The sequence below is a fragment of the Oncorhynchus keta genome, chromosome 29 (assembly GCF_023373465.1).
Source record: "Oncorhynchus keta strain PuntledgeMale-10-30-2019 chromosome 29, Oket_V2, whole genome shotgun sequence".
NCBI classification, from domain to species: domain Eukaryota; kingdom Metazoa; phylum Chordata; class Actinopteri; order Salmoniformes; family Salmonidae; genus Oncorhynchus; species Oncorhynchus keta.
In genome coordinates, this window is record NC_068449.1 from 2886615 (window position 1) to 2910780 (window position 24166).

A 24166-nucleotide genomic window follows, 5' to 3' on the forward strand; every position below is an offset into this window, starting at 1 on the left:
TATGGGTCCAGCCATGGTGGATGCTGGACAGACTGCATGGATTAATTATATCTACTATAATCAACAGCGTTTTGTGAATTACTCCCGTGATGCACTCACTAGTATGTCTGAACAGCTTGAGGCCACATTTGGGGTTTCCAGACAGAATAGACTTGCCTTGAATATGCTTCTTGCCAGTCAGGGGGACGTCTGCAAGATGTTCGGTAAACAATGTTGCACATATATTCCTAATAATACCAGTCCAGATGATAGTTTTTAAACTTCACAATCTAAGGCGGGCTTGATGCACTATCTGCTAAGATGAGGTCCACAGGGGGGGTGGAGGAGTCTGTTCTCTTGGCCTGGTTTGGTAAGTACACTGGTATGATGGTTACTGGATTTCTGACCCTAATTCTTGTATTATTTGTTATTGATGTGATATGCTGCTTGCATCATACCGTGTTTTAAGAAGTCTGTTACAGATGTGGTGAAGGCTTCAGGCATGATGCCTTTGTTTGATGCTCCAGTTGGCGATGCCGATACTGAAGCATGCTTTCAGGGGAGGATGGGACTGACTGAGGATGACACATGGTATGCTGGGTTTGGAGTCCCTGGGTGGCAAGGAGCCCACCTGGTACAGGATAGGAGTAGCTGAGAGGACCAGATGGTTTCTAATAATTCTTTACTCTGTTTTCCATGACCAAAGTTTTATCCTACATCTTACATGTCAATAACAATAAAGTCTTATCCTGTTTTTGATAAGTGACACCCTTGTGGGTGACAAAAGGGGGAAACAAAGGCATATATCACTTGTTATTAATAATAAACTTTTTATTATTTTCATGAAATGCTATGACTGCTGAAATAAAGGTTAATGAGTGACGGTCTTTTTGTTAGATAACAGGAGCCAGGTGCGAGATAACGGTATGGAGCATGAGACCCATCTTTCAGTTTTTGCAGCCATTTTAGGAGGGGGATCCAGTTGCTTTTATTGATTAAGCGTCTCCATTGGATGTCGTGTCCCATCTGGGATGGGAAGAGGGGGAAATTATTTTTCTTTGTGGGCCATTTCCGTATAGACAGCCTAAACAAGGTATTTTTCCTTTTTGGATTATGTTTTCGTTTTGCTTGAAGTGATGTATCTGGACTATATCTCTTAGGAGATGTGAAGAGAGGGAATCGCAACTTTTCCTGCTGGAAAAAGTTGGCTTATGTGGACAATCATTTTACTTTTATTTTGAGATGTTCTCCGCTCTGTTAAAATGAGGGTTGTAAGTTCCTAGGTGGCTGGTAGCCAACTTAGTACATAGTGGGATTGAATGGAGAACATGATGGTAATACATATATATCTATACCAGTTTAATACCGTGCCTTATTTCATAGTCCCTTTGGGAGAAGTTTCTCTTTGTGTCTGGATCTAGTTAGGTTGTGTCACGTCTCTGGTGAGACGTGAAGAGAGGGTTTTGTAAAGAATTGCTATTTTCTTATGCAAGTGATCAGCCTACTGCTAAACACATAGCAACATATTCTCACAGTAAAGGATGTGGGGCCCCCTACAGGATAACTCACGCACACACACCCATAACTGCTAGGCCAGCGCACACACCAAATTTCCCCCTTTAGCTGAACATTGTGTGACGGCGGGATTCTAGAGTGACGGACGGCCCAGCTGAGCCAATGCAAGAAGACTACCTCCAGTGTGAACCAATCCGAAGAATCGAACTTCCAGAATCAACGTACTTTCTGTTTTGTATAAATTGTATTGTACCGGTTCACTCTTCCTTTTTTCCTGCTGTTCTGTGCGAGCGAATGGGAGAGCCGTATTTACGTGTAACAGATATTCTCACTCTGAATAAACTGTCGCTTGTCGTACAATTTTAACACCTTGTCTGAATCGATCCTTAACCGGCTCACCCTTCTAATATCCTTTTATCAACAGGGGCAGAACGACCTTGTCAACTCGGTGATTCGATCTTGCAACCTTTCGGTTACTAGTCCAATGCTTCCCTGATTAGCCCGGACCCTAATGGTCGACTATCCAGAGCGTGAACAGGGAAAGGTCTAACTACAGGAATAATGGGGATCCCTAAACTAAGGGCTAATGCTCTGTCTATTAAAATTCCCAGCTCCACCTGAATCGACAAGATCCTTATGCCGGGAATGCGGGATAAAATCAGGGAAACAAACGGGTACAAACAGGTGGTCAACAGAGGACTCTGGATGAGTGTGGTGCAGACTCACCTGGGGTGACGCCAGAGTGCCCTGCCTGTTGCCTCGAACTCCCAGAGGAACCGACCGGCAGTGTGCCCTCTGCTGCCATAGATGGTGCACGTGACGGCTCCTCCGCCAGTCTCCCTACGCGCAGCCCCTCGCAACTACATGGGCACCGGAGCGGGGGGTGCTGGAAGATGGCACCGACAGAGCCCCCTCTGGACGTCAGCGGGTGACCAGCAGGTTATCCAACCGGATGGACAAATCCACCAGTTGGTCAAAGGAGATGGTGGCATCCCTGCAGGCCAGCTCACGTCGGACGTCCTCGTGTAGGCTGCACTGATAGTGGTCAATGAGGGCCCTGTTTTTCCAGCCTGCTCCGGCGGCCAAGGTCCTGAATTCTAGGTCAAATTCCTGGGCCCTCCTCGTCCCTGTTACTTCTACCCGTACCCTGCTCCGGATGAGACGGGTAGAGACAACCCCGGTTGCTCTAGTCGAGGCACTGGGGAGACTTCCTGTCAACACGATCCATCATGGCACCAAGGTGATATAACATGGCCGAATGTTCCTGGACGCGCTCCTCGTCTCCTTCGGGAGATCTGATTGTAGTAAATAGGCACACTTTAATTCCTGTCATAAAATGACAACATAACAACATAAGCGTTCCAAAGTACGTAACTTAACAAAGGTATAGCGCCTTACAATACTCGCATAACAAGACACAATTACACACAAAGACATGGAGGGGAACAGAGGACTAAATACATGCAGTGTGATTATGGAATGAAAACCAGGGGTGTATGGAACAAGACAAAACAAATGGACATATGAGAAATGGAGCGAGGATGGCTAGAAAGCCGGTGACGTCAATCGTCAAACGCCGCCCGAACAAGGAGAGGAGCCGACTTTGGCGGAAGTCGTGACACTGAGTCACTCTGACCAGACTGACTGATGTGGCTTCTAGAACCTCTGGGCCTCAAGAACCCCCCCCATCAAGCTAATGAGCAGTCATATTGACTACGACATTCTAACAGTGTAATACATTTCATATGTTATCGCAAAAATAATAATTTGGTTGTGTTTATGAAAAGCCATGGATAAAATTAGAATACCATTTTTATTTGATGTCAAATAATACAATAGCATTTTCATTGGTTTATGTTCCTGTAGGCGATAGGTAAAAATTAAACACCACTAAAAACACCACAATCATGTATTCAATCAATTGTATTCATGGAGTGCCTTTGTTACGACTATGAAACAGAAAGCATTTGTGTTGGAACACAGTAACTTTTATAACAATAAAATGAATAAAATACGCCAACCACCAAGATGTGAGGTCAAATGATGAAAACATTGGTAGAACAAACATCATTATCATCACCAAGTAGCCTTGATAAATAGTGAATTATAATTAATATAAGTGGCTATTTGACAGCAGTCAAGAATAGTCAATATCAGCTTGCGTGTATCTTCACACAATGGCATCAGTTGGATTTCATTTAGCTGTTATCTCTTGTCCTAACAGTTGACACAATTTCTGTAACTTTCAAGTCCTTGACACCTGTTGACATATGTTACAGGCCTCGGACTGGGATGTGGTCAGCAGATAATAACCCTGAATTAACAGGGTAAAATGATGAGACGGAGAAACGTTACTAGTGTTCAGTAGTAGGAATTCTCCAAGATGTATTAAAATACTGTTCTCTTTTCTTCATCTTTTTGGTTATCAAAACCAAGTATCCATTACAACTCTATTGTTGCATTACATCTCCACATTTCATATTCCAGTATCAACAAAATAAAAGGTCTGAGGTTAAAATACTATCACCACACATCTACACATTCACATTATATATAACTCACTGTTCTATCAGTGTCAATTTGGAAAAAGCTATACATTACTGGAGGCCTGTGCTAAACGGTGCTACAACCATTATATTATAAACCACTAACATGTAAGCTATCAGACTGAGATAAACTAGCCTAGAGCTAGCTAGCGCTTAGCCAATCTAAATATGGTTAGCATCAAGCTAGCAAACTGTTAAATATTTTTGTAGAAATATCAACACACACATTTTATCGTGACATCACATATTTACATATATTACCTGAAATAAACTGAGTCTTTTTTGATAGAAAGTAAAACAAATAGGATCTAAACGTTATTGAAAAACAGTACAGAAAGTTCAGACGCCATCTTGATCCCTTCTCTTACATGTAAACCATTAGCAATCTAGCCAACCTCCATTACTTACAATGGGGAAAATACCAACCAGTTTATCACTCTGTTAAAACTCCCTTCAAACGTGACCAAACTCATGGACTATTTAGTTAACCATGTTACCTCAATATGCTGAGAGTCATATTGCACTTTTGCACATTGCGTAACTTGATTAACAGGGTAAAATGATGAGACGGAGAAACGTTATTAGTTTTCAGTAGTAGGCATTCTCCAAGATTGAAGAAGAAACCTCTAAGACCTCACGATCTCACATCACAGCTCCCCCTAGCAGCAGTAATCAGATACATTACCTTAAATGCAAATACCTGGGAGGCCTAGAAAATGATACAAGGGATGGCTCCATCAGAGAACAAATGAAATAAAATATCAAAAATATGACCTGGAGCGGCACACACACGCACACACACACACAATTATAGCATCTTGTTTACATTTCTCACATTGTAGGTGTCCAGCTGAGGCCCTGGATGGACCATATTGCAATGAGATGGGCACAGGGGTATGTACAGTTGATGTCGGGAGTTTACATACACCTTAGCCAAATACATTTAAACACAGTTTTTCACAATTCCTGACATTTAATCCAAGTAAAGATTCCCTGTCTTAGGTCAGTTAGGATCACCACTTTCTTTTAAGAATGTGAAATGTCAGAATAATAGGACAGAGAATGATTTATTTCAGCTTTTATTTCTTTCATCACATTCCTAGTGGGTCATAAGTTTAAATACACTCAATTAGTATTTGGTAGCATTCCCTTTAAATTGTTTAACTTGGGTCAAACGTTTCGGGTAGCCTTCCACAAGCTTCCCACAATACATTTGGTGAATTTTAGAACAATTTTTGTTTCATCAGACCAGAGGACATTTCTCCAAAAGTACAATCTTTGTCTACATGTGCAGTTGCAAACCGTTGTCTGGCTTTTCAAGGGTGGTTTTGGAGCAGTGGCTTCTTCCTTGCCGAGGGCCTTTCAGGTTATGTCGATATTGGACTGGTTTTACTGTGGATAAAGATATTGTTGTACCTGTTTCCTCCAGCTACTTCACAAGGTCCTTTGTTGTTGTTCTGGGATTTGCACTTTTGTTTTGCACCAATGTACGTTCATCTCTAGGAGACAGAACGCATCTCCTTCCTGAGCGGTATGACGGCTGCGTAATCCCACGGTGCTTATACTTGCGTACTATTGTTTGTACAGATGAATGTGGTACCTTCAGGCGTTTGAAACTTGCTCCCAAGGATGAACCAGACTTATGGGGGTCTACAATTTTTATTCTGAGGTCTTGGCTGATTTCATTTGACGACAAGCATTGTATACTATGTATTTTTTATTAGCTAAGCAATAAGTGGTAAATGCAATTTTCGTATATACGGGCTCTCTGTCCCACCTCGCAGGGCAAACAGAGAACTGACTTGTTCCTGACAAAGATATTATAATATACTCTTGACAGAAGTAGTTCCTGCTTCCGAGCCGGCCTGTCAGAGTAGAGACTTGGCGTGGTTTAAACTCACTCAGCCTATCGTTGATTGTTGGCGCACGAGCTGGTCCCAGCCTCCTTGGCGCTTCAGCGGTCAGTCGTTGTAGTTGTGTAGAATATCTATGCGCTCACACACTCAATACAGTTATCTCACACCTGGCTCCTGTTATCTAACAAAAGACCGTTTGTTCTCCCAACACTACGTTCTGAATGTGCCCCCACAACTCATTGCACAGTACCCGTCTTCATGTTATTCTGTATTTTTCCATCATGAGAAAGGCCTTAACAATGTTGCATAACACATATATCCACACAAGCCAACAGCAAATAGTATTCCATCACATATGATATGGTAAGGGCTATAGTGTGTAACACAGAACCTCACAGTACACATCCAATTGCCTCAAATGATGTCAATTAGCCTATCAGAAGCTTCTAAAGCCATGACATCATTTTTTGGAATTTTCCAAGCTGTTTAAATGCACATTCAACTTAGTTTATGTAAACTTCTGACCCACTGGAATTGTGATACAGTGAATCATAAGTGAAATAATCTGTCGGTAGAAGTTTTATAGAAGTTTAAAATAATGTAACTAATTGCATTCGAGAAAAGAGGTCTCTTATCAGTGTCAAATTTGGTTGAGATCTCTATGTCATGTAGTTGAGAAGGTATTGATATTTTTCATTTACAGGCAATTGTATGCGATGCAGTTTTAAGACGGTCCCTTAACCCTCTGAGCAGAGGATGGCACATTTTTAGCTACATTTCACCTCCAAAAAGGGAATTCAGTTAAGAACAAATTCGTATTTACAACGACGGCCTACGAACAGTAGGTTAATTATTAACTGCCGTGTTCAAGGGAGGAATGACAGATTTTTACCTTGTCAGCTCAGGGATTCTATCTCGCAACCTTTCGGTTACTGACCCAACACTCTAACCACTAGGATACCTGCTGGTTACTGACCCAACACTCTAACCACTAGGATACCTGCGGGTTACTGACCCAACACTATAACCAGTAGGATACCTGCTGGTTACTGACCCAACACTCTAACCACTAGGATACCTGCTGGTTACTGACCCAACACTCTAACCACTAGGATACCTGCTGGTTACTGACCCAACACTCTAACCACTAGGATACCTGCTGGTTACTGACCCAACGCTCTAACCACTAGGATACCTGCTGGTTACTGACCCAATACTCTAACCACTAGGCTACCTGCTGGTTACTGACCCAACACTCTAACCACTAGGATACCTGCGGGTTACTGACCCAACACTCTAACCACTAGGATACCTGCTGGTTACTGACCCAACACTCTAACCACTAGGATACCTGCGGGTTACTGACCCAACACTCTAACCACTAGGATACCTGCTGGTTACTGACCCAACACTCTAACCAGTAGGATACCTGCTGGTTACTGACCCAACACTCTAACCACTAGGATACCTGCTGGTTACTGACCCAACACTCTAACCACTAGGATACCTGCTGGTTACTGACCCAACACTCTAACCACTAGGATACCTGCTGGTTACTGACCCAACACTCTAACCACTAGGATACCTGCTGGTTACTGACACAACGCTCTAACCACTAGGCTACCTGCTGGTTACTGACCCAACGCTCTAACCACTAGGATACCTGCTGGTTACTGACACAACACTCTAACCACTAGGATACCTGCTGGTTACTGACACAACACTCTAACCACTAGGATACCTGCTGGTTACTGACACAACGCTCTAACCACTAGGATACCTGCTGGTTACTGACACAACACTCTAACCACTAGGATACCTGCTGGTTACTGACACAACGCTCTAACCACTAGGATACCTGCTGGTTACTGACCCAACACTCTAACCACTAGGATACCTGCTGGTTACTGACACAACGCTCTAACCACTAGGCTACCTGCTGGTTACTGACCCAACACTAACCACTAGGATACCTGCTGGTTACTGACCCAACACTCTAACCACTAGGATACCTGCTGGTTACTGACCCAACACTCTAACCACTAGGATACCTGCTGGTTACTGGCCCAACACTCTAACCACTAGGATACCTGCTGGTTACTGACCCAACACTCTAACCACTAGGATACCTGCCGCCCCCGGTAGCCTAGTCAACAGTGCATGTTCCGTTGAAGAGGTTTGAAGAAGAGCAAAGTTAAAACTAACTTCACCACTGTAAAACACTGTATGATTAAATCATTCAAATTTGATTGACCAATAAAAACGTCAAGCTCATCTTTTAATAATAATGTATTCATCATAGAATCATCTTTGATTATAGTATTGTCAGTGGCGAGCTGTCATTTAGGGCAGGTGGGGCGGAGCCCACCCGTTTTGAGCCCCACGTGTTTAACAACAATATATATATATATATGTTGCCTGTTTTGCATGTTATTTTGGCATTAATAAGTGTTTTTTTTTTTTTTTTAATGATTGAGTTAATAAAGCTGCATACAGACACCTTCTCTTTTTGCTTTCTTGAGGAAGGCAGCTCATAAATGCAGGTGTTTCAGCTTAGTGCTTTCTGTGGTGGTGGGGCAGCCAGTGAGAAATACGGAGCGTAGGGGTGGTAATGTTCTCTGGTTGCGCCGTGATTGGTTCAACATCATATTTACAAAATCATAGCTACCAAGCTAGCAGTCATCATCATGCATCCAGACAACAATCTCCTGGCAAATCCTATTCAATCCTTGTCATATGAAGAGAAATTATAGATAAAAAGTATCAGTGGTCATCAACCTTTCCAAATAAACACAAAAAGTTGGAAAATCGCAAATTCAACAATCAGTGGTTTGGAAGGAATCAGTGGCTAACTGCAAGGTTAACAAAGCAATCACTAGCCTGCTGTTCAACATGACTCTTGAGTGGTTGGAAGCTTCTCTATAGATGATGTAATATGCCTGGGAGTGTCATGTTCTGACCTTAGTTCCTTCCTTATGTCTTTGTGTTAGTTTGGTCAGGGCGTGAGTTGGGGTGGGTAGTCTATATTATTTTTCTATTAACTATTTATGTGTTAGTCCTGGTATGGTTCTCAATCAGAGACAGATGTCGTTCGTTGTCTCTGATTGAGAATCATACTTAGGTAGTCTGTTATTCCCATTTTAGTGGTGGGTGGTTGTTTTCTGTCTCTGTGTCACCAGACAGATCTGTTTAGTTTTCCTTCGTTGTCCTTGTTATTTTGTTTTTTGTGTTCAATGTTAATAAATTATCAACATGGACACGTATCACGCTGCATATTGGTCCGATCCTTCATACTCCTCGTCAGAGGAAGACGAATATCGTTACAGGGAGATATGTATACTGTATCTAAGAAAGTAATACTAAGTGTATGTTGTGTAGTAAGCTGTTAGTAGCCCATGTGCCTCACCCTAATAATTATGTCCCTTTCCATTCTCATAACTTAGCCTACTGCTCTGACTTGATGGTGCACATGTAGACTATAGCCTGTTTTAGAGAAATGTAATCATCAAATATTGTAAGAGCTTTCATTGTCTGCTTATATGCAGTTATGACTTGGTGTACAGGGAGAATACTGTAAGAATGGCCCATGTTCAAAATTCTGTCGCTGTACATTTCAAAAGTGCTGAACAAATGGTGATATTGACGACGTCCATCCTAGCTCTCTCATTGTCTTAATCTAAATGACAGATATCCAAGTACTGAACTGGAGGTGGGAGAGCTAACGATGCGTCTACTGTTGCTCTCTCCTCAGACTCTTAGAGAAGCTATTTCAATCTGATATTTCTCCTATGGTCTAAAATAGATGTGTATAGAAGACTCCTCTCTAATATAACGTGTCACACATTGTATCAAACTGATGGAATGTCAGGTGTCTCATTGAAAGTCTAACATCTACCATGACTACTGGATGTTTCAATTCTAATAAATAACAAAACAATCCACACCGTAACAACAATATTGCTTTTTACTAAATCTCTCTGCCCGGGTCATGGTGGATGTTAGCCTTGTGTGTCCAGGGATGGCTGGGAGGGGAGAAGAAGTAGAGTTTACATTCAACTTAGTGGATCTGGTATCAACTTAAATGTAATGGACACAGGGAATGAAGAATAGAAAACACAATTGGATCTCAATGATTCTTTACTCTTTTCAGTTGAGCAAGGCATGGAATGTGTCAATAAAGTGCAATAATTCCCATCCCGAATTGACCTGGTCCTAAATTGAACGTGTGTCCAGAATGGCACCTATTCTTTGTATAGTGCCAGGGCATATGTGATCGCTTAGGGCCCCATGGCCACTAGTAGCCCCCGGATCCCCCAAAACACGTTTTTGTGTGTGTTTTTTATGAACTGATGCAACATGATGACTGGTGTGGAACGTATGTGTGTAGAGGAGACTACAGAGGATGATGTCATAAGTAGAGGGAAAACAGGTCTTACCTATGTGGACGATCTTATGGCCCTCCTCAGCCTCTCTCTGATACGTTCTCTCTATCTTTCTGAGGTTCCTCTTCTCCCATGTTTTATTCACCCAGCCCACAGCTCTCCTTCTGATACTTTTATCAGGTGGGAGAATGTCCTCCTTGTCATCTTCCTTCTCCTCCTCCTCTAAGTCACCCCTCTTGTACTCAAGGATCTCCCTTCTTTCCTCTTCCACCATCTCCTCCCTTTTTTTTGCCTGTATTATTTTTTGTCTCTCTCTAATTAAAGATAAATGGCATTTAATGGCTTTCTTTCTCTGCTCCTCTCTCTCATCCTCTCTCTGCCTCTCCTCCTCTCTTAGTCTCAACATTTCTTTCTGTCTAGCAATTTCAATCTCTCGTTTTCTATCCTGCTCCTCTTGTTGTCTTGCCCTCTCCTGTTTTCTTTCCATCTCCAGCCGTCTTTCCTCCTTCTCCCTCCTGATTTGTTGTCCTCTTTCTATGTGTTCTCGTTCCCCCTTCAACACTTCTAACCTCCTCTCTTTACGCCTATTGAAAACTTCCCGTGCTTTTGCTTTAACATTAACTACTACATGTTTCTTCATGCTTACTTCCTTTCCTCTCTCTTCTCTTTCCCCGTACTCTTCCTCTGCTTCCTTAATCACTTCCTGCTTTTCTTCAATCTCTCTCTCCTGTTCTATCTCCAGTTCATTCTGTCCCTCAATTTCCCCTAAAATATTTTTCTGCCCCTCCTTTCTTCTTCCTGCTTCCTCCCTTTGTCTCATAATCATCTTGTCTTTCTCCATCTCTTTCTGTTGCTGATCTCTTAATTCCATCTCTCTCTGATTGTCATTGTCTTTCTCCCTTTCTTTCTCCTTCTCCTTTTGTTTCTGTCTCTCCTCTTGTTGTTGTCGTCTGTGTATCTCTTCTATCTCTCTCTGTCTCTTGTTCTCCCTCTCTCTTCCCTCCTTCTCCATGTCAATTTGCTTCTGTTTCCATATATTTTCTTCTTCTTGATCTCTCTCAAACATGATCTTTCTCTCCTCTTGTTGTTGTCGTCTTTCTTTCTCTCCCATCTCTCTCTGTCTCTCTTTCTCTTCGATCGCTCTCTGTCTCTCTTCTTCTCGTTCTTCATCTTCCATCTCTATTTGCTTCTGTTTAAATAGTTGTTCTTCATTCTCTCTTTCAATCTCTTTCTGTCTCTCTTCTTCTCCTCTGATATGTTTTTGTCTCTTTTCCATTATCTTTCTTTTGATCTCTCTCTGTCTCTCTTTCTCCTTCTCTTGTACTTCCTCTTTCATATCTTTTTGCATCTGTTTACATATTTCTTCATCATTCTCTCTTTTGATCTCTCTCTGTCTCTCTTCTTCTCGTTCTTCCTCTTCCATCTCTTTTTGCTTCTGTTCAAATAGTTCTTCTTCATTCTCTCTTTCAATATCTTTCTGTCTCTCTTTCTCCCTCTCTCTTTCTTCCTCTTCCATCTCTATTTGCTTCTGTTTACATCTTTCTTCTTCGTGCTCTCTTTCAATCTCTTTCTTTCTCTCTTCTTCTCTTTCGATATGTTTTTGTCTCTTTTCCATTATTTTTCTTTTGATCTCTCTCTGTCTCTCTTTCTCCCTCTCTCTTTCTTCCTCTTCCATCACTATTTGCTTCTGTTTACATCTTTCTTCTTCAATCTCTCTTTCAATCTCTCTCTGTCTCTCTTCTTCTCTTTCGATATGTTTTTGTCTCTTTTCCATTATCTTTCTTTTGATCTCTCTCTGTCTCTCTTTCTCCCTCTCTCTTTCTTCCTCTTCCATCTCTATTTGCTTCTGTTTACATCTTTCTTCTTCAATCTCTCTTTCAATCTCTCTCTGTCTCTCTTCTTCTCTTTCTTTCTCTTCCATCTCTATTTTCTTCTGTTTACATCTTTCTTCTTCATGCTCTCTTTCAATCTCTCTCTGTCTATCTTTCTCCCTCTCTCGTTCTTCCTCTTCCATCTCTATTTGCTTCTGTCCACATCTTTCTTCTTCAATCTCTTTTCAATCTCTCTCTGTCTCTCTTCTTCTCTTTCCATAATTTTCTGTCTCTTCTCCATTCTCTGTCTTCTGATCTGTCTCTGTCTCTCTTTCTCCCTCTCTCTTTCTTCCTCTTCCATCTCTATGTGCTTCTGTTTGCGTCTCTCCTCTTCTTCTCTCTCCATCTCCTTCTTCTTCTCATCTTCTTCTTGTCTCTGTTTTGGTATTTTCTCCATTCTCTTTCTTTCTACCTCTTTCTGTTTGTTGTGCTCACCCTCCATCTTCTCCTCCATGTCCATTTGGTTCTGTGTCCATTTATATTTGTCTGTTTCCATATTTTCTAATTCTATCCGCTGTTCCTTGATTTTCTTGAAGACTTCCTCCAATTCAGACGTCTTTTTGTCATTGAGGAGGGCCGTCTCCATCTCTCTCTCCACTCTATTTTTCATCTCCTCTTCACTTCGTCTCCAATCATTTTCTCTCTCTCTGTCTCTATCAAATGTTCTCTCTGGTTCAGTCTCGTCTTTCAATCTAATCTCTTCTTTCATTCTCACAACCTCTCTGTCTAACACTAGTACATTTTGGTTAACCTGTTTCACTCTCTCATTCTGTCTTCTAAACGCTTCTTTCGCTCTTTCAAATTTGATTTTGTATTGAATCTCTTTTGTTGTCATATCTTCTTTCAGTCTCTCAACCTCTCTCTCTAACTCTTTTACCTTTTCGTTAACCAGTTTGACTTTCTCATTCTCTGCAATACGCACGTCTCTTTCTCTTTCAAATATGATTTCCTTCTCAATCTCTTTCAATCTCTCAATCTCTCGTTCTAACACTTTTATCGTTTCTTCTGCCTGTTCCATTTTCTTCTTCATTTCTTGTCTTTCCAATTCTGCTTTTCTCTCCCTTTCCATCTCCCTTTCTCTCTCTTTTTTCCCTCTCTCTCTTTCCCTCTCTCTTCCTGTCTCAATAGGTTTGTTGTTCCAGGCCAGTCTTGGTCGCTGATCCTCCATGACTTTCTGCCATAGCCTCAATCTCTCAATCTCTTGCTTCATTTTAAAAGGTTAAATTAGTGATAATCTATTACCAAGACATACTTTCAAAGGATTTGCAGAGAATGATACACATAAATACAACCTAGAGCTAGGTAATTGAATCAAACACTGGACAACATCAATAGCGGGGTCATTTTGATCGATTCATCTGGACAGTTCATTGTCAATTAATGTATTATCATGGTTAGAAAAAATTACGAGACATTTTATGGTATCAATTATGTCCAAAATGTGTACAAATACAAACACACAACCTTCTTGCCCATTCAGTTAGGGGTTTGAGAAATTCCTGTTACAATTTGTGTGATGTTACAACAATGTTGCCTCTGATGTTTATACAAATGAGGCTTCACTAATGCAGTTATTTACAACCTGCACAGATACAGTTATCAACAACAACAACAGTAATGACGTTAATAAGGAAGTGGATATTCAACCGGCAGAAGAAAGGCATAGGGGTTGAGATAAATGAAGGTTAGGTTCAGGACCTAGGGTTGGGTTCAGGTAAAGGTCAGGTATAGTTTCAGTGAGGTTAAGGTAAGGGTTAAGGAAAGGAATAAAAGTTAACATTGGGTTAGCGTACCGCTGTCTGCCACTATTCATTTTCAGCTGGTAAATATACACTGCCTTTTAATAATAACAATGACATGTCTTACGTGGGCCAGTTGTAGGTCCACCATCAGTAGATCCAGCAGTTGTTTGAGTCTGTGGATCTCCTGCATTTTTCTCTGGTGCTCCATTGCTCCTGTGGCTCTCTCTGCCTCCCTCTGTCTATCTGCTTCCCTCTGTCTCTCTGCCTCCCTCTGTCTCTCTGCTTCCCTCTGTCTCTCTGCCTCCCTCTGTCTCTCTGCTTCCCTCTCTCGCTCTGCTTCTCTGTGTCTCTCTGCTTCTCTCTGTCTCTCTGCCTTTCTCTCTCTCTCTGCATCTCTCTCTCTCTCTGCATCTCTCTCTCGCTCTGCCTCTCTCTGGCTCTCTGCCTCCCTCTGGCTCTCTGCCTCCCTCTGGCTCTCTGCCTCCCTCAGTCTCAGGATCTCAGCCTTCCACTCTTTCAATATACCCCTTTCTACTCTTCTTCTCCTCCTTTCATCTTTTAAAAGGGCTCGGAGATTGTCTGACTCAGACTGTAATTGTTCAATGATCTTGTCCATCTCCGATCCACCATTCCTCTTCTTCTTTTCCTCTTCCCAGAGGCACACTTGAAGTCTGTCCATCTCCTTCTTCTGGTTTCGGATCGTTCGATCCTTCCCCATCAACTCAAGCATGTGGGCTTCCTTCTCTGTACAGGTCTTCTTCTCTTCTCTCGGGAAGTGAACCTCCATCTCTGCCTGCTTGTAGCTGGGAGCAAAGGAATGTCAACACATTATTTAGGAAGTGAACTCAGACAATTTACTACAATATTAAAATAATAATTCAACTTCTGCTCAATGTGACTGTCTTTAATAACACTTCTGCTCAATGTAACTGTCTTTAATAACACATCACACAACTGTGACTTAACAGTAGGTGAATGTGATGAGTTGACTGTCCATGATGGCCAGAGGTGGGTAATGTGTCACTCTGGTCCAGGGCGTTACGTACAGCTTGCAGACACTGAGCCTTCCTTCAGCAAGCCGCACATAATGCCCTGGACCAGAGCTAGGTTATGTGATGAATGACTTACAGACTGTTCCATATGATAGGAGGGGGTAAGAAGACAGTCCCAGTAGGAGACATAATGCCCTGGACCAGAGCTAGGTTATGTGATGAATGACTTACAGACTGTTCCATATGATAGGAGGGGGTAAGAAGACAGTCCCAGTAGGAGACATAATGCCCTGGACCAGAGCTAGGTTATGTGATGAATGACTTACAGACTGTTCCATATGATAGGAGGGGGTAAGAAGACAGTCCCAGTAGGAGACATAATGCCCTGGACCAGAGCTAGGTTATGTGATGAATGACTTACAGACTGTTCCATATGATAGGAGGGGGTAAGAAGACAGTCCCAGTAGGAGACGGAGATCGTCCAGGAGAAGAAGAGGTGTCCATCTCCTCAGAGACTGCAGGAAAGGTCTACAAGTTTTATTTCTGGAAAATAAAGAGATGGCTTCGTTCAGCAACAATGTGTTTCTATGTTTCTGTCACTAGATGGTGCCATTGTACACAACATTTACTCAGCAGGTCAGTGAATTCAGAAACAGTCTTCAGAGTTGAGTCCTCAAGCTCTAGCCTACAACCCATCATGCATCAGCACAACTAATATAATAATACCTCATCACAACTTCATAATCACATTACACCTGGATATTGTTCACAAAGTGTTTCAGGGTAGGAGTGCTGATCTAGGATCAGGTCGCCTCCTGTCCATCAAAACGTATTCAGTTTGATTTAAAAGACAAAACTGATAATTGATCAGCACTCCTCCTATGAGACCTTGTGAATATGAGCCTATGTGAAAGAACCTTTCTGGCATAATGCTGGCTAGACAGTAGACAGACAATTCAGATAGTCTGACAGACAGACAGAAGAGTAGATACAGATGGTGTGATTGATAGCAACAGAAATAACAAAGCAATTATAAATAATTGTATTTTATTAGGCTAGCTATATAATGTCAGAAAGAAAACATATTTCAAATACATTAACGTTCACCTTCACGTGTGTTATCTTACCATGACAGAATTATAGGCTAAGTAGGCTAGCGGACGATTAATGTATTGTAAACTTTCGTAAACATTTGACTCACCTCAAATCACACGTGTCAACGCGCAGTTTTAGTGTTGAACTGAAGAATATCTTCCGCATGAACTTTCTCTGGTCTGGAGCTGTATTGTTGCGTCATTTGGAACGCTTGAGCGTCATAATCCGTTCAACGCGCCTGCTTGATTGACAGCTCGGGGTTCTCCTGCGCATCTGTGTCCAAAAGTCGATATTGTTTAGCTACTCATAATTGATAAAGACGTTTATAATTATTTTCACTTGACTTTTATTTCGTGTATTTTTGCCTAAGGTTATTTGGTAGTCTATGTTGTGTGATTTGTCTTTGTATGGGCCTAAAGTTCAATGAAATACAAACAGCAACCATAGCCTACAATCATTTCCCACACAAATAAAAATGTAGGTGTTTAGTGAGAACACAAAATAATAACATTACAGCCATAACTGTACAAACAAACATACAATCACAACTCTCTCCCCAATATTTGTAATTTCTGCAGTGAGGATTCACCCCCTTTAGATAATGATGTTGTAATTTATCTACAGAAAAACGTTGTTCTGAGCTCAACAAGCAGTAGTAGCAGTTTGCAAATCATAGAGCCAGATGAATGGCTCTTTCAGCGATGAAATCCCAAGGGACTGGGAGGATAGATCACGATGCAACAAGCGTTTGGGGAGGACATTCATTGAAACGCAATGACTGTTTTTTAAATTCTTGCGGGACTCTTGCTCCAGAGGAAATCTCAGCAGCGATGTCTCTGCTGTGCGTCAGAGGTGGGATCTTTTCCTTCTTCACTCTGCTTATTATACTGTACATATCGGTCACATTAATGACATTGCACTCAGGAAAGTTGTCTGTAGGCTATTGGGGAGATGCGCATAGCCCGTTGAGTTGTCACGTTCCAGTCCAAACATGACCTGGGATGTGAGAAGGGAGCTATTCTATAACACATGTAGATGACATGTTGTCTTTATATGTAGATTATATTTTGGTTTTATATTTCATATTTGATTGATGATTAGGCCTATGACTTTTGATTACACTTTGGCTACCTTGCATATTGTCCTTTCTTGCTATATCTTAAACGCTATGCCCTTGTGCAGATCTTCTCTCTAAACAATATTCATGATCGTTTGAATGAGTTGAGTAAACTACACTGTTGTTAGCTTCAAACCCTTAAGCCTTAAAGGTAGTCTCATCATGAGTGTGATTCAGACTGTAGTTTCTCCCTGTATGTCCAGTAAACCTCCTCTCATCATGGGTGTGATTCAGACTGTAGTTTCTCCCTGTGTGTCCAGTAAACCTCTCATCATGGGTGTGATTCAGACTGTAGTTTCTCCCTGTATGTCCAGTAAACCTCCTCTCATCATGGGTGTGATTCAGACTGTAGTTTCTCCCTGTATGTCCAGTAAACCTCCTCTCATCATGGGTGTGATTCAGACTGTAGTTTCTCCCTGTATGTCCAGTAAACCTCCTCTCATCATGGGTGTGATTCAGACTGTAGTTTCTCCCTGTATGTCCAGTAAACCTCCTCTCATCATGGGTGTGATTCAGACTGTAGTTTCTCCCTGTGTGTCCAGTAAACCTCCTCTCATCATGGGTGTGATTCAGACTGTAGTTTCTCCCTGTGTGTCCAGTAAACCTCCTCTCAATATTAACGAAACAGTCCCGTGGCACAAAGACTGACACAGGAATCAAACACCCACAAAACAACAGTGAAACCCAGGCTACCTAAATATGGTTCTCAATCAGGGACAACGATAAACAGCTGCCTCTGATTGAGAACCATATCAGGCCAAACATAGAAATAGAAAAACATAGAAAAACACACAGACTGCCCACCCCAACTCACGCCCTGACCATACTAAATAAAGGTCAGAACGTGACAGTACCCCCCAAAGGTGCAGACCAAAGCCGCAAAACCTGAACCTATAGGGGAGGGTCTGGGTGGGCGTCTGTCTGCGGTGGCGGTTCTGGCGCGGGAAGTGGACCCCACTTCACCAAAGTTCTGGTGCGCCTCTTCGCCCGCCTCTGTGGCCTCTTTAAAGCGGCGACCCTCGCCACCGACCTTGGACTGGCAACCCTACTTAAGGGCAGCTCCGGACTGAGGGGCAGCTCCGGACTGAGGGGCAGCTCCGGACTGAGGGGCAGCTCCGGACTGAGGGGCAGCTCCGGACTGAGGGGCAGCTCCGGACTGAGGGGCAGCTTCGGACTGAGGGGCAGCTCAGGACTGAGGGGCAGCTCCGGACTGAGGGGCAGCTCCGGACTGAGGGGCAGCTCAGGACTGGCTTACGGCTCTGGCAGAGAAAAACACATAGAAAAACACAGACTGCCCACCACAACTCACGCCCTGACCATACTAAATAAAGACAAAACAAAGGAAACAAAGGTCAGAACGTGACACAAAAGCATAGTTACATTCCACCTGCCATTAACCTTTTAGCAAATCTAACTTAAGTAAGCAGCAGAGCCAATTCTATCAATGCAGTCATCTAAGTGAGGTTTGAGGATCTGGATTTCATTTAGCTGTTATCTCTTGTCCTAACAGTTGACACAATTTCTGTAACTTTCAAGTCCTTGACACCTGTTGACATATGTTACAGGCCTCTGACTGGGATGTGGTCAGCAGATAATAACCCTGAATTAACAGGGTAAAATGATGAGACGGAGAAACGTTACTAGTGTTCAGTAGTAGGAATTCTCCAAGATGTATTAAAATACTGTTCTCTTTTCTTAATCTTTTTGGTTATCAAAACCAAGTATCCATTACAACTCTATTGTTGCATTACATCTCCACATTTCATATTCCAGTATCAACAAAATAAAAGGTCTGAGGTTAAAATACTATCACCACACATCTACACATTCACATTATATATAACTCATTGTTCTATCAGTGTCAATTTGGAAAAAGCTAGAATTAAAAAATATATATATATATATTTCACCTTTATTTAAAACCAGGTCGGCTAGTTGAGAACAAGTTCTCATTTGCAACTGCGACCTGGCCAAGATAAAGCATAGCAGTGTGAACAGACAACACAGAGTTACACATGGAGTAAACAATAAACAAGTCAATAACACAGTAGAAAAAAGGGGAGTCTATATACAATGTGTGCAAAAGGCATGAGGCGGTAGGCGAATGGCATGAGGCGGTCTGGCGACGAATATGTAGCGAGGGCCAGCCGACTAGAGCATACAAGTCGCAGTGGTGGGTAGTATAAGGTGCTTTAGTGACAAAACTGAAGGCACTGTGATAAACTGCATCCAGTTTGCTGAGTAGAGTGTTGGAAGCAATTTTGTAGATGACATCGCCGAAGTCGAGGATCGGTAGGATAGTCAGTTTTACTAGGGTAAGCTTGGCGGCGTGAGTGAAGGAGGCTTTGTTGCGGAATAGAAAGCAGACTCTTGATTTGATTTTCGATTGGAGATGTTTGATATGAGTCTTGAAGGAGGGTTTACAGTCTAGCCAGACACCTAGGTACTTATAGATGTCCACATATTCAAGGTCGGAACCATCCAGGGTGGTGATGCTAGTCGGGCATGCGGGTGCAGGCAGTGACCGGTTGAAAAGCATGCATTTGGTTTTACTAGCGTTTAAGAGCAGTTGGAGGCCACGGAAGGAGTGTTGTATGGCATTGAAGCTCGTTTGGAGGTTAGATAGCACAGTGTCCAATGACGGGCCGAAGGTATATAGAATTGTGTCATCTGCGTAGAGGTGGATGAGGGAATCGCCCGCAGCAAGAGCAACATCATTGCTATATAATAATATAATAATAATAATAATATATGCCATTTAGCTGACGCTTTTATCCAAAGCGACTTACAGTCATGTGTGCATACATTCTACGTATGGGTGGTCCCGGGAATATACAGAGAAAAGAGTCGGCCCGAGAATTGAACCCTGTGGCACCCCCATAGAGACTGCCAGAGGACCGGACAGCATGCCCTCCGATTTGACACACTGAACTCTGTCTGCAAAGTAATTGGTGAACCAGGCAAGGCAGTCATCCGAAAAACCGAGGCTACTGAGTCTGCCAATAAGAATATGGTGATTGACAGAGTTGAAAGCCTTGGCAAGGTCGATGAAGACGGCTGCACAGTACTGTCTTTTATCGATGCCGGTTATGATATCGTTTAGTACCTTGAGTGTGGCTGAGGTGCACCCGTGACCGGCTCGGAAACCAGATTGCACAGCGGAGAAGGTACGGTGGGATTCGAGATGGTCAGTGACCTGTTTGTTGACTTGGCTTTCGAAGACCTTAGATAGGCAGGGCAGGATGGATATAGGTCTGTAACAGTTTGGGTCCAGGTGTCTCCCCCTTTGAAGAGGGGATGACTGCGGCAGCTTTCCAATCCTTGGGGATCTCAGACGATATGAAAGAGAGGTTGAACAGGCTGGAAATAGGGGTTGCGACAATGGCGGCGGATAGTTTCAGAAATAGAGGGTCCAGATTGTCAAGCCCAGCTGATTTATACGGGTCCAGGTTTTGCAGCTCTTTCAGAACATCTGCTATCTGGATTTGGGTAAAGGAGAACCTGGAGAGGCTTGGGCGAGGAGCTGCGGGGCCGAGGTTGGAGTAGCCAGGCGGAAGGCATGGCCAGCGGTTGAGAAATGCTTGTTGAAGTTTTCGATAATCATGGATTTATCGGTGGTGACCGTGTTCCCTAGCCTCAGTGCAGTGGGCAGCTGGGAGGAGGTGCTCTTGTTCTCCATGGACTTCACAGTGTCCCATAACTTTTGGAGTTGGAGCTACAGGATGCAAACTTCTGCCTGAAGAAGCTGGCCTTAGCTTTCCTGACTGACTGCGTGTATTGGTTCCTGACTTCCCTGAACAGTTGCATATCACAGGGACTATTCGATGCTATTGCAGTCCGCCACAGGATGTTTTTGTGCTGGTCGAGGGCAGTCAGGTCTGGAGTGAACCAAGGGCTGTATCTGTTCTTAGTTCTGCATTTTTTGAACGGAGCATGCTTATCTAAAATGGTGAGGAAGTTACTTTTAAAGAATGACCAGGCATCCTCAACTGACGGGATGAGGTCAATGTCCTTCCAGGATACCCGGGCCAGGTCGATTAGAAAGGCCTGCTCACAGAAGTGTTTTAGGGAGCGTTTGACAGTGATGAGGGGTGGTCGTTTGACTGCGGCTGAGATCTGAGATCCTGGTTGAAGACAGCAGAGGTGTATTTGGAGGGCCAGTCTATGAGGGTGCCCTTGCTTACAGAGTTGGGGTTGTACCTGGTGGGTTCCTTGATGATTTGTGTGAGATTGAGGGCATCTAGCTTAGATTGTAGGACTGCCGGGGTGTTAAGCATATCCCAGTTTAGGTCACCTAACAGAACAACAGAACACAGCTGGGAGCTGAGGGGGGTCGGTAGCAGGCGGCAACAGTGAGAGACTTATTTCTGGAGAGAGTAATTTTCAAAATCAGTAGTTCGAACTGTTTGGGTATGGACCTGGAAAGTATGACATTACTTTGCAGGCTATCTCTGCAGTAGACTGCAACTCCTCCCCCTTTAGCAGTTCTATCTTGACGGAAGATGTTATAGTTGGGTATGGAAATTTCTGAATTTTGGTGGCCTTCCTGAGCCAGGATTCAGACACGGCAAGGACATCAGGGTTAGCAGAGTGTGCTAAAGCAGTGAGTAAAACAAACTTAGGGAGGAGGCTTCTGATGTTGACATGCATGAAACCAAGGCTTTTTCGATCACAGAAGTCAACAAATGAGGGTGCCTGGGGACATGCAGGGCCTGGGTTTACCTCCACATCACCCGCGGAACAGAGGAGTAGTATGAGCGTGCAGTTAAAGGCTATCAAAACTGGTCGCCTAGAGCGTTGGGGACAGAGAATAAGAGGAGCAGGTTTCTGGGCATGGTAGAATATATTCAGGGCATAATGCGCAGACAGGGGTATGGTGGGGTGCGGGTACAGCGGAGGTAAGCCCAGGTTATGGGTGATGATGAGAGAGGTTGTATCTCAGGACATGCTGGTTGTAATGGGTGAGGTCACCTCATGTGTGGGAGGTGGGACAAAGGAGGTATCAGGGGTACAAAGAGTGGAACTAGGGGCTCCATTGTGAAACAATGATAACTAACCTGAGCAACAGTATACAAGGCATATTGATATTTGAGAGAGACATACAGCGAGGCATACAGTAATCACAGGTGTTGAATTGGGAAAGCTAGCTAAAACAGTAGGTGAGACAACAACATTTACATTACATTTACATTTAAGTCATTTAGCAGACGCTCTTATCCAGAGCGACTTACAAACAACAGCTGATCAGCTAGCACAACAACAGCAGGTAAAATGGAGTTGACTAGGCAACGGGGGCCGACAGATAAAACAAACAAGCAGAATGGAGTACCGTGATTAATGGACAGTCCAGCGTGCATCAGCTATGTAGCCAAATGATCAGTGTCCAGGGGGCAGCGGTGGATGGGGCAGGGAAGCTGGACTGGCGAGTGTTATCCAGGTTAAAAAACTAACAATGACTAAGTAGCTTGTAGCTAGTTAGCTGGTTAGCTTCTGGAGGTTCTTGAGTGTGTTCTAAAAATTAAAAATAATAGCGATTCCGTATCACATTGGGTGAGGCAGGTTTCCGGAAGGTATAAACAAATTAAAAATCGGAAAGAGATAGAAAGTACATATGGGTCCAGTGAGTGTTTGGGAGGCGGCGAAGCAGATGGTTAGCAGGCCTGTGCTAACAAACTAACAGTTAGCAGGCCGGGGTAAACAGGGTAGCAGTTAGCGGACCAGGGCTAAACAAGCTAGCAGTTAGCAGGCCGAATTAGCAAGCAAGGAGATAGCAAGGGCTAGAGAGTTAGCCTTTGAGGGACGTCGCGATGGGGTGAGTCTGTTTATTCCTCTTCATGCGGTGACATCGATAGACCGGTCGTGGGCCCGGGTATTGTAGCCCAGGAGTATGCTACGGTGGTAAGCACAGGTGCTCTGGCCGGGCTAGCTTCAAGCTAAGTGGGTGGAAACGCTAGCCAGGAGTAATCATCCGGGGTTGCGGTTTAGCTAGATAGCTAGTTGTGAAGATCCAGCTGAAAAATGTTCCGTTTGCGGTGGGAATCCGGGGATAAAAAATAAATAAGTCTGTTATGTTCTGGTTAGCGTCGCGTTGTTCGAACTGGCGAGAGCTTTCCGAGCTAAAGGTTAGCTGATGACCGGTTAGCTGAAGGCCGCTAGCATAGCTGGTGGTTAGCTGGCGAGCTTCAGTTGAGGGGTTCCGGTTCCAAAGTAAATATAAATACTTTAGGAAAAAGTAGCTACATTGGATGAGGCGGGTTGCAGGAGAGTATTTGGAAGCTTAGGTTTAGCAAAATGTTTTTAAAGATATGCGAAGAAAAATATGTAAAAACGAAAAAGAAACGATATATACAAGGGACACGATACGACAGGACGACTTACTGCTACGCCATCTTGGATAGACAGGAGGCCTGTGCTAAACGGTGCTACAACCATTATATTATAAACTACTAACATGTAAGCTATTAGACTGAGATAAACTAGCCTAGAGCTAGCTAGCGCTTAGCCAAGCTAAATATGGTTAGCATCAAGCTCGCGAACTGTTAAATGCTATTTTTGTAGAAATATCAACACACACATTTTATCGTGACATCACATATTTACATATATTACCTGAAATAAACTGAGTCTTTGTTGATAGAAAATAAAACAAATAGGATCTAAACGTTATTGAAAAACAGTACAGAAAGTTCAGACGCCATCTTGATCCCTTCTCTTACATGTAAACCATTAGCAACCTAGCCAACCTCCATTACTTACAATGGGGAAAATACCAACCAGTTTATCACTCTGTTAAAACTCCCTTCAAACGTGACCAAACTCATGGACTATGTAGTTAACCATGTTACCTCAATATGCTGAGAGTCATATTGCACTTTTGCACATTTACGTAACTTGATTAACAGGGTAAAATGATGAGACGGAGAAACGTTATTAGTTTTCAGTAGTAGGCATTCTCCAAGATTGAAGAAGAAACCTCTAAGACCTCACGATCTCACTAACGCTCCCCATTGACATCACAGCTCCCCCTAGCAGCAGTAATCAGATACATTACAATAAATGCAAATACCTGGG

At 43.0% G+C, this 24166-nt stretch overlaps 1 protein-coding gene and 1 long non-coding RNA gene across 3 annotated transcripts; both read right to left on the bottom strand.

Annotated features, from left to right (window-relative positions):
- Positions 1-6928: 6928 nt before the first annotated feature.
- LOC127913514 (uncharacterized) lies at positions 6929-8083 on the bottom strand. Of its 2 annotated transcripts, none has more exons than XR_008085855.1 (3): positions 7987-8083; positions 7326-7481; positions 6929-7013 (listed from the first exon to the last, which is right to left on the bottom strand). It is a non-coding gene; the product is annotated as an uncharacterized LOC127913514 (long non-coding RNA). The 2 variants fall into 2 exon arrangements; XR_008085856.1 differs by lacking the exon at positions 7987-8083 and adding an exon at positions 7870-7960 and having other exon boundaries at positions 6935-7052.
- A 1731-nt stretch (positions 8084-9814) lies between these two features.
- On the bottom strand, positions 9815-11865 carry LOC127913427 (golgin subfamily A member 6-like protein 22). The gene is made up of 2 exons (XM_052485371.1): positions 10333-11865; positions 9815-9918 (listed from the first exon to the last, which is right to left on the bottom strand). Exons 1-2 carry the CDS (start codon positions 11792-11794, stop codon positions 9815-9817), a joined length of 1566 nt encoding a protein of 521 aa, XP_052341331.1. The 5' UTR covers positions 11795-11865.
- Between the last annotated feature and the right edge of the window lie 12301 nt (positions 11866-24166).

Coding starts and splice junctions, on each gene's coding strand:
- LOC127913427 (XM_052485371.1), bottom strand. CDS start 11,794: ATGGAAGAGGAAGAAAGAGAGAGGGAGAAAGAGAGACAGAAAGATATT. Junction 9,919..10,332: donor CCATAAGATCGTCCACATAG/GTAAGACCTGTT, acceptor CTCCCCTCCCAG/CCATCCCTGGACACACAAGG.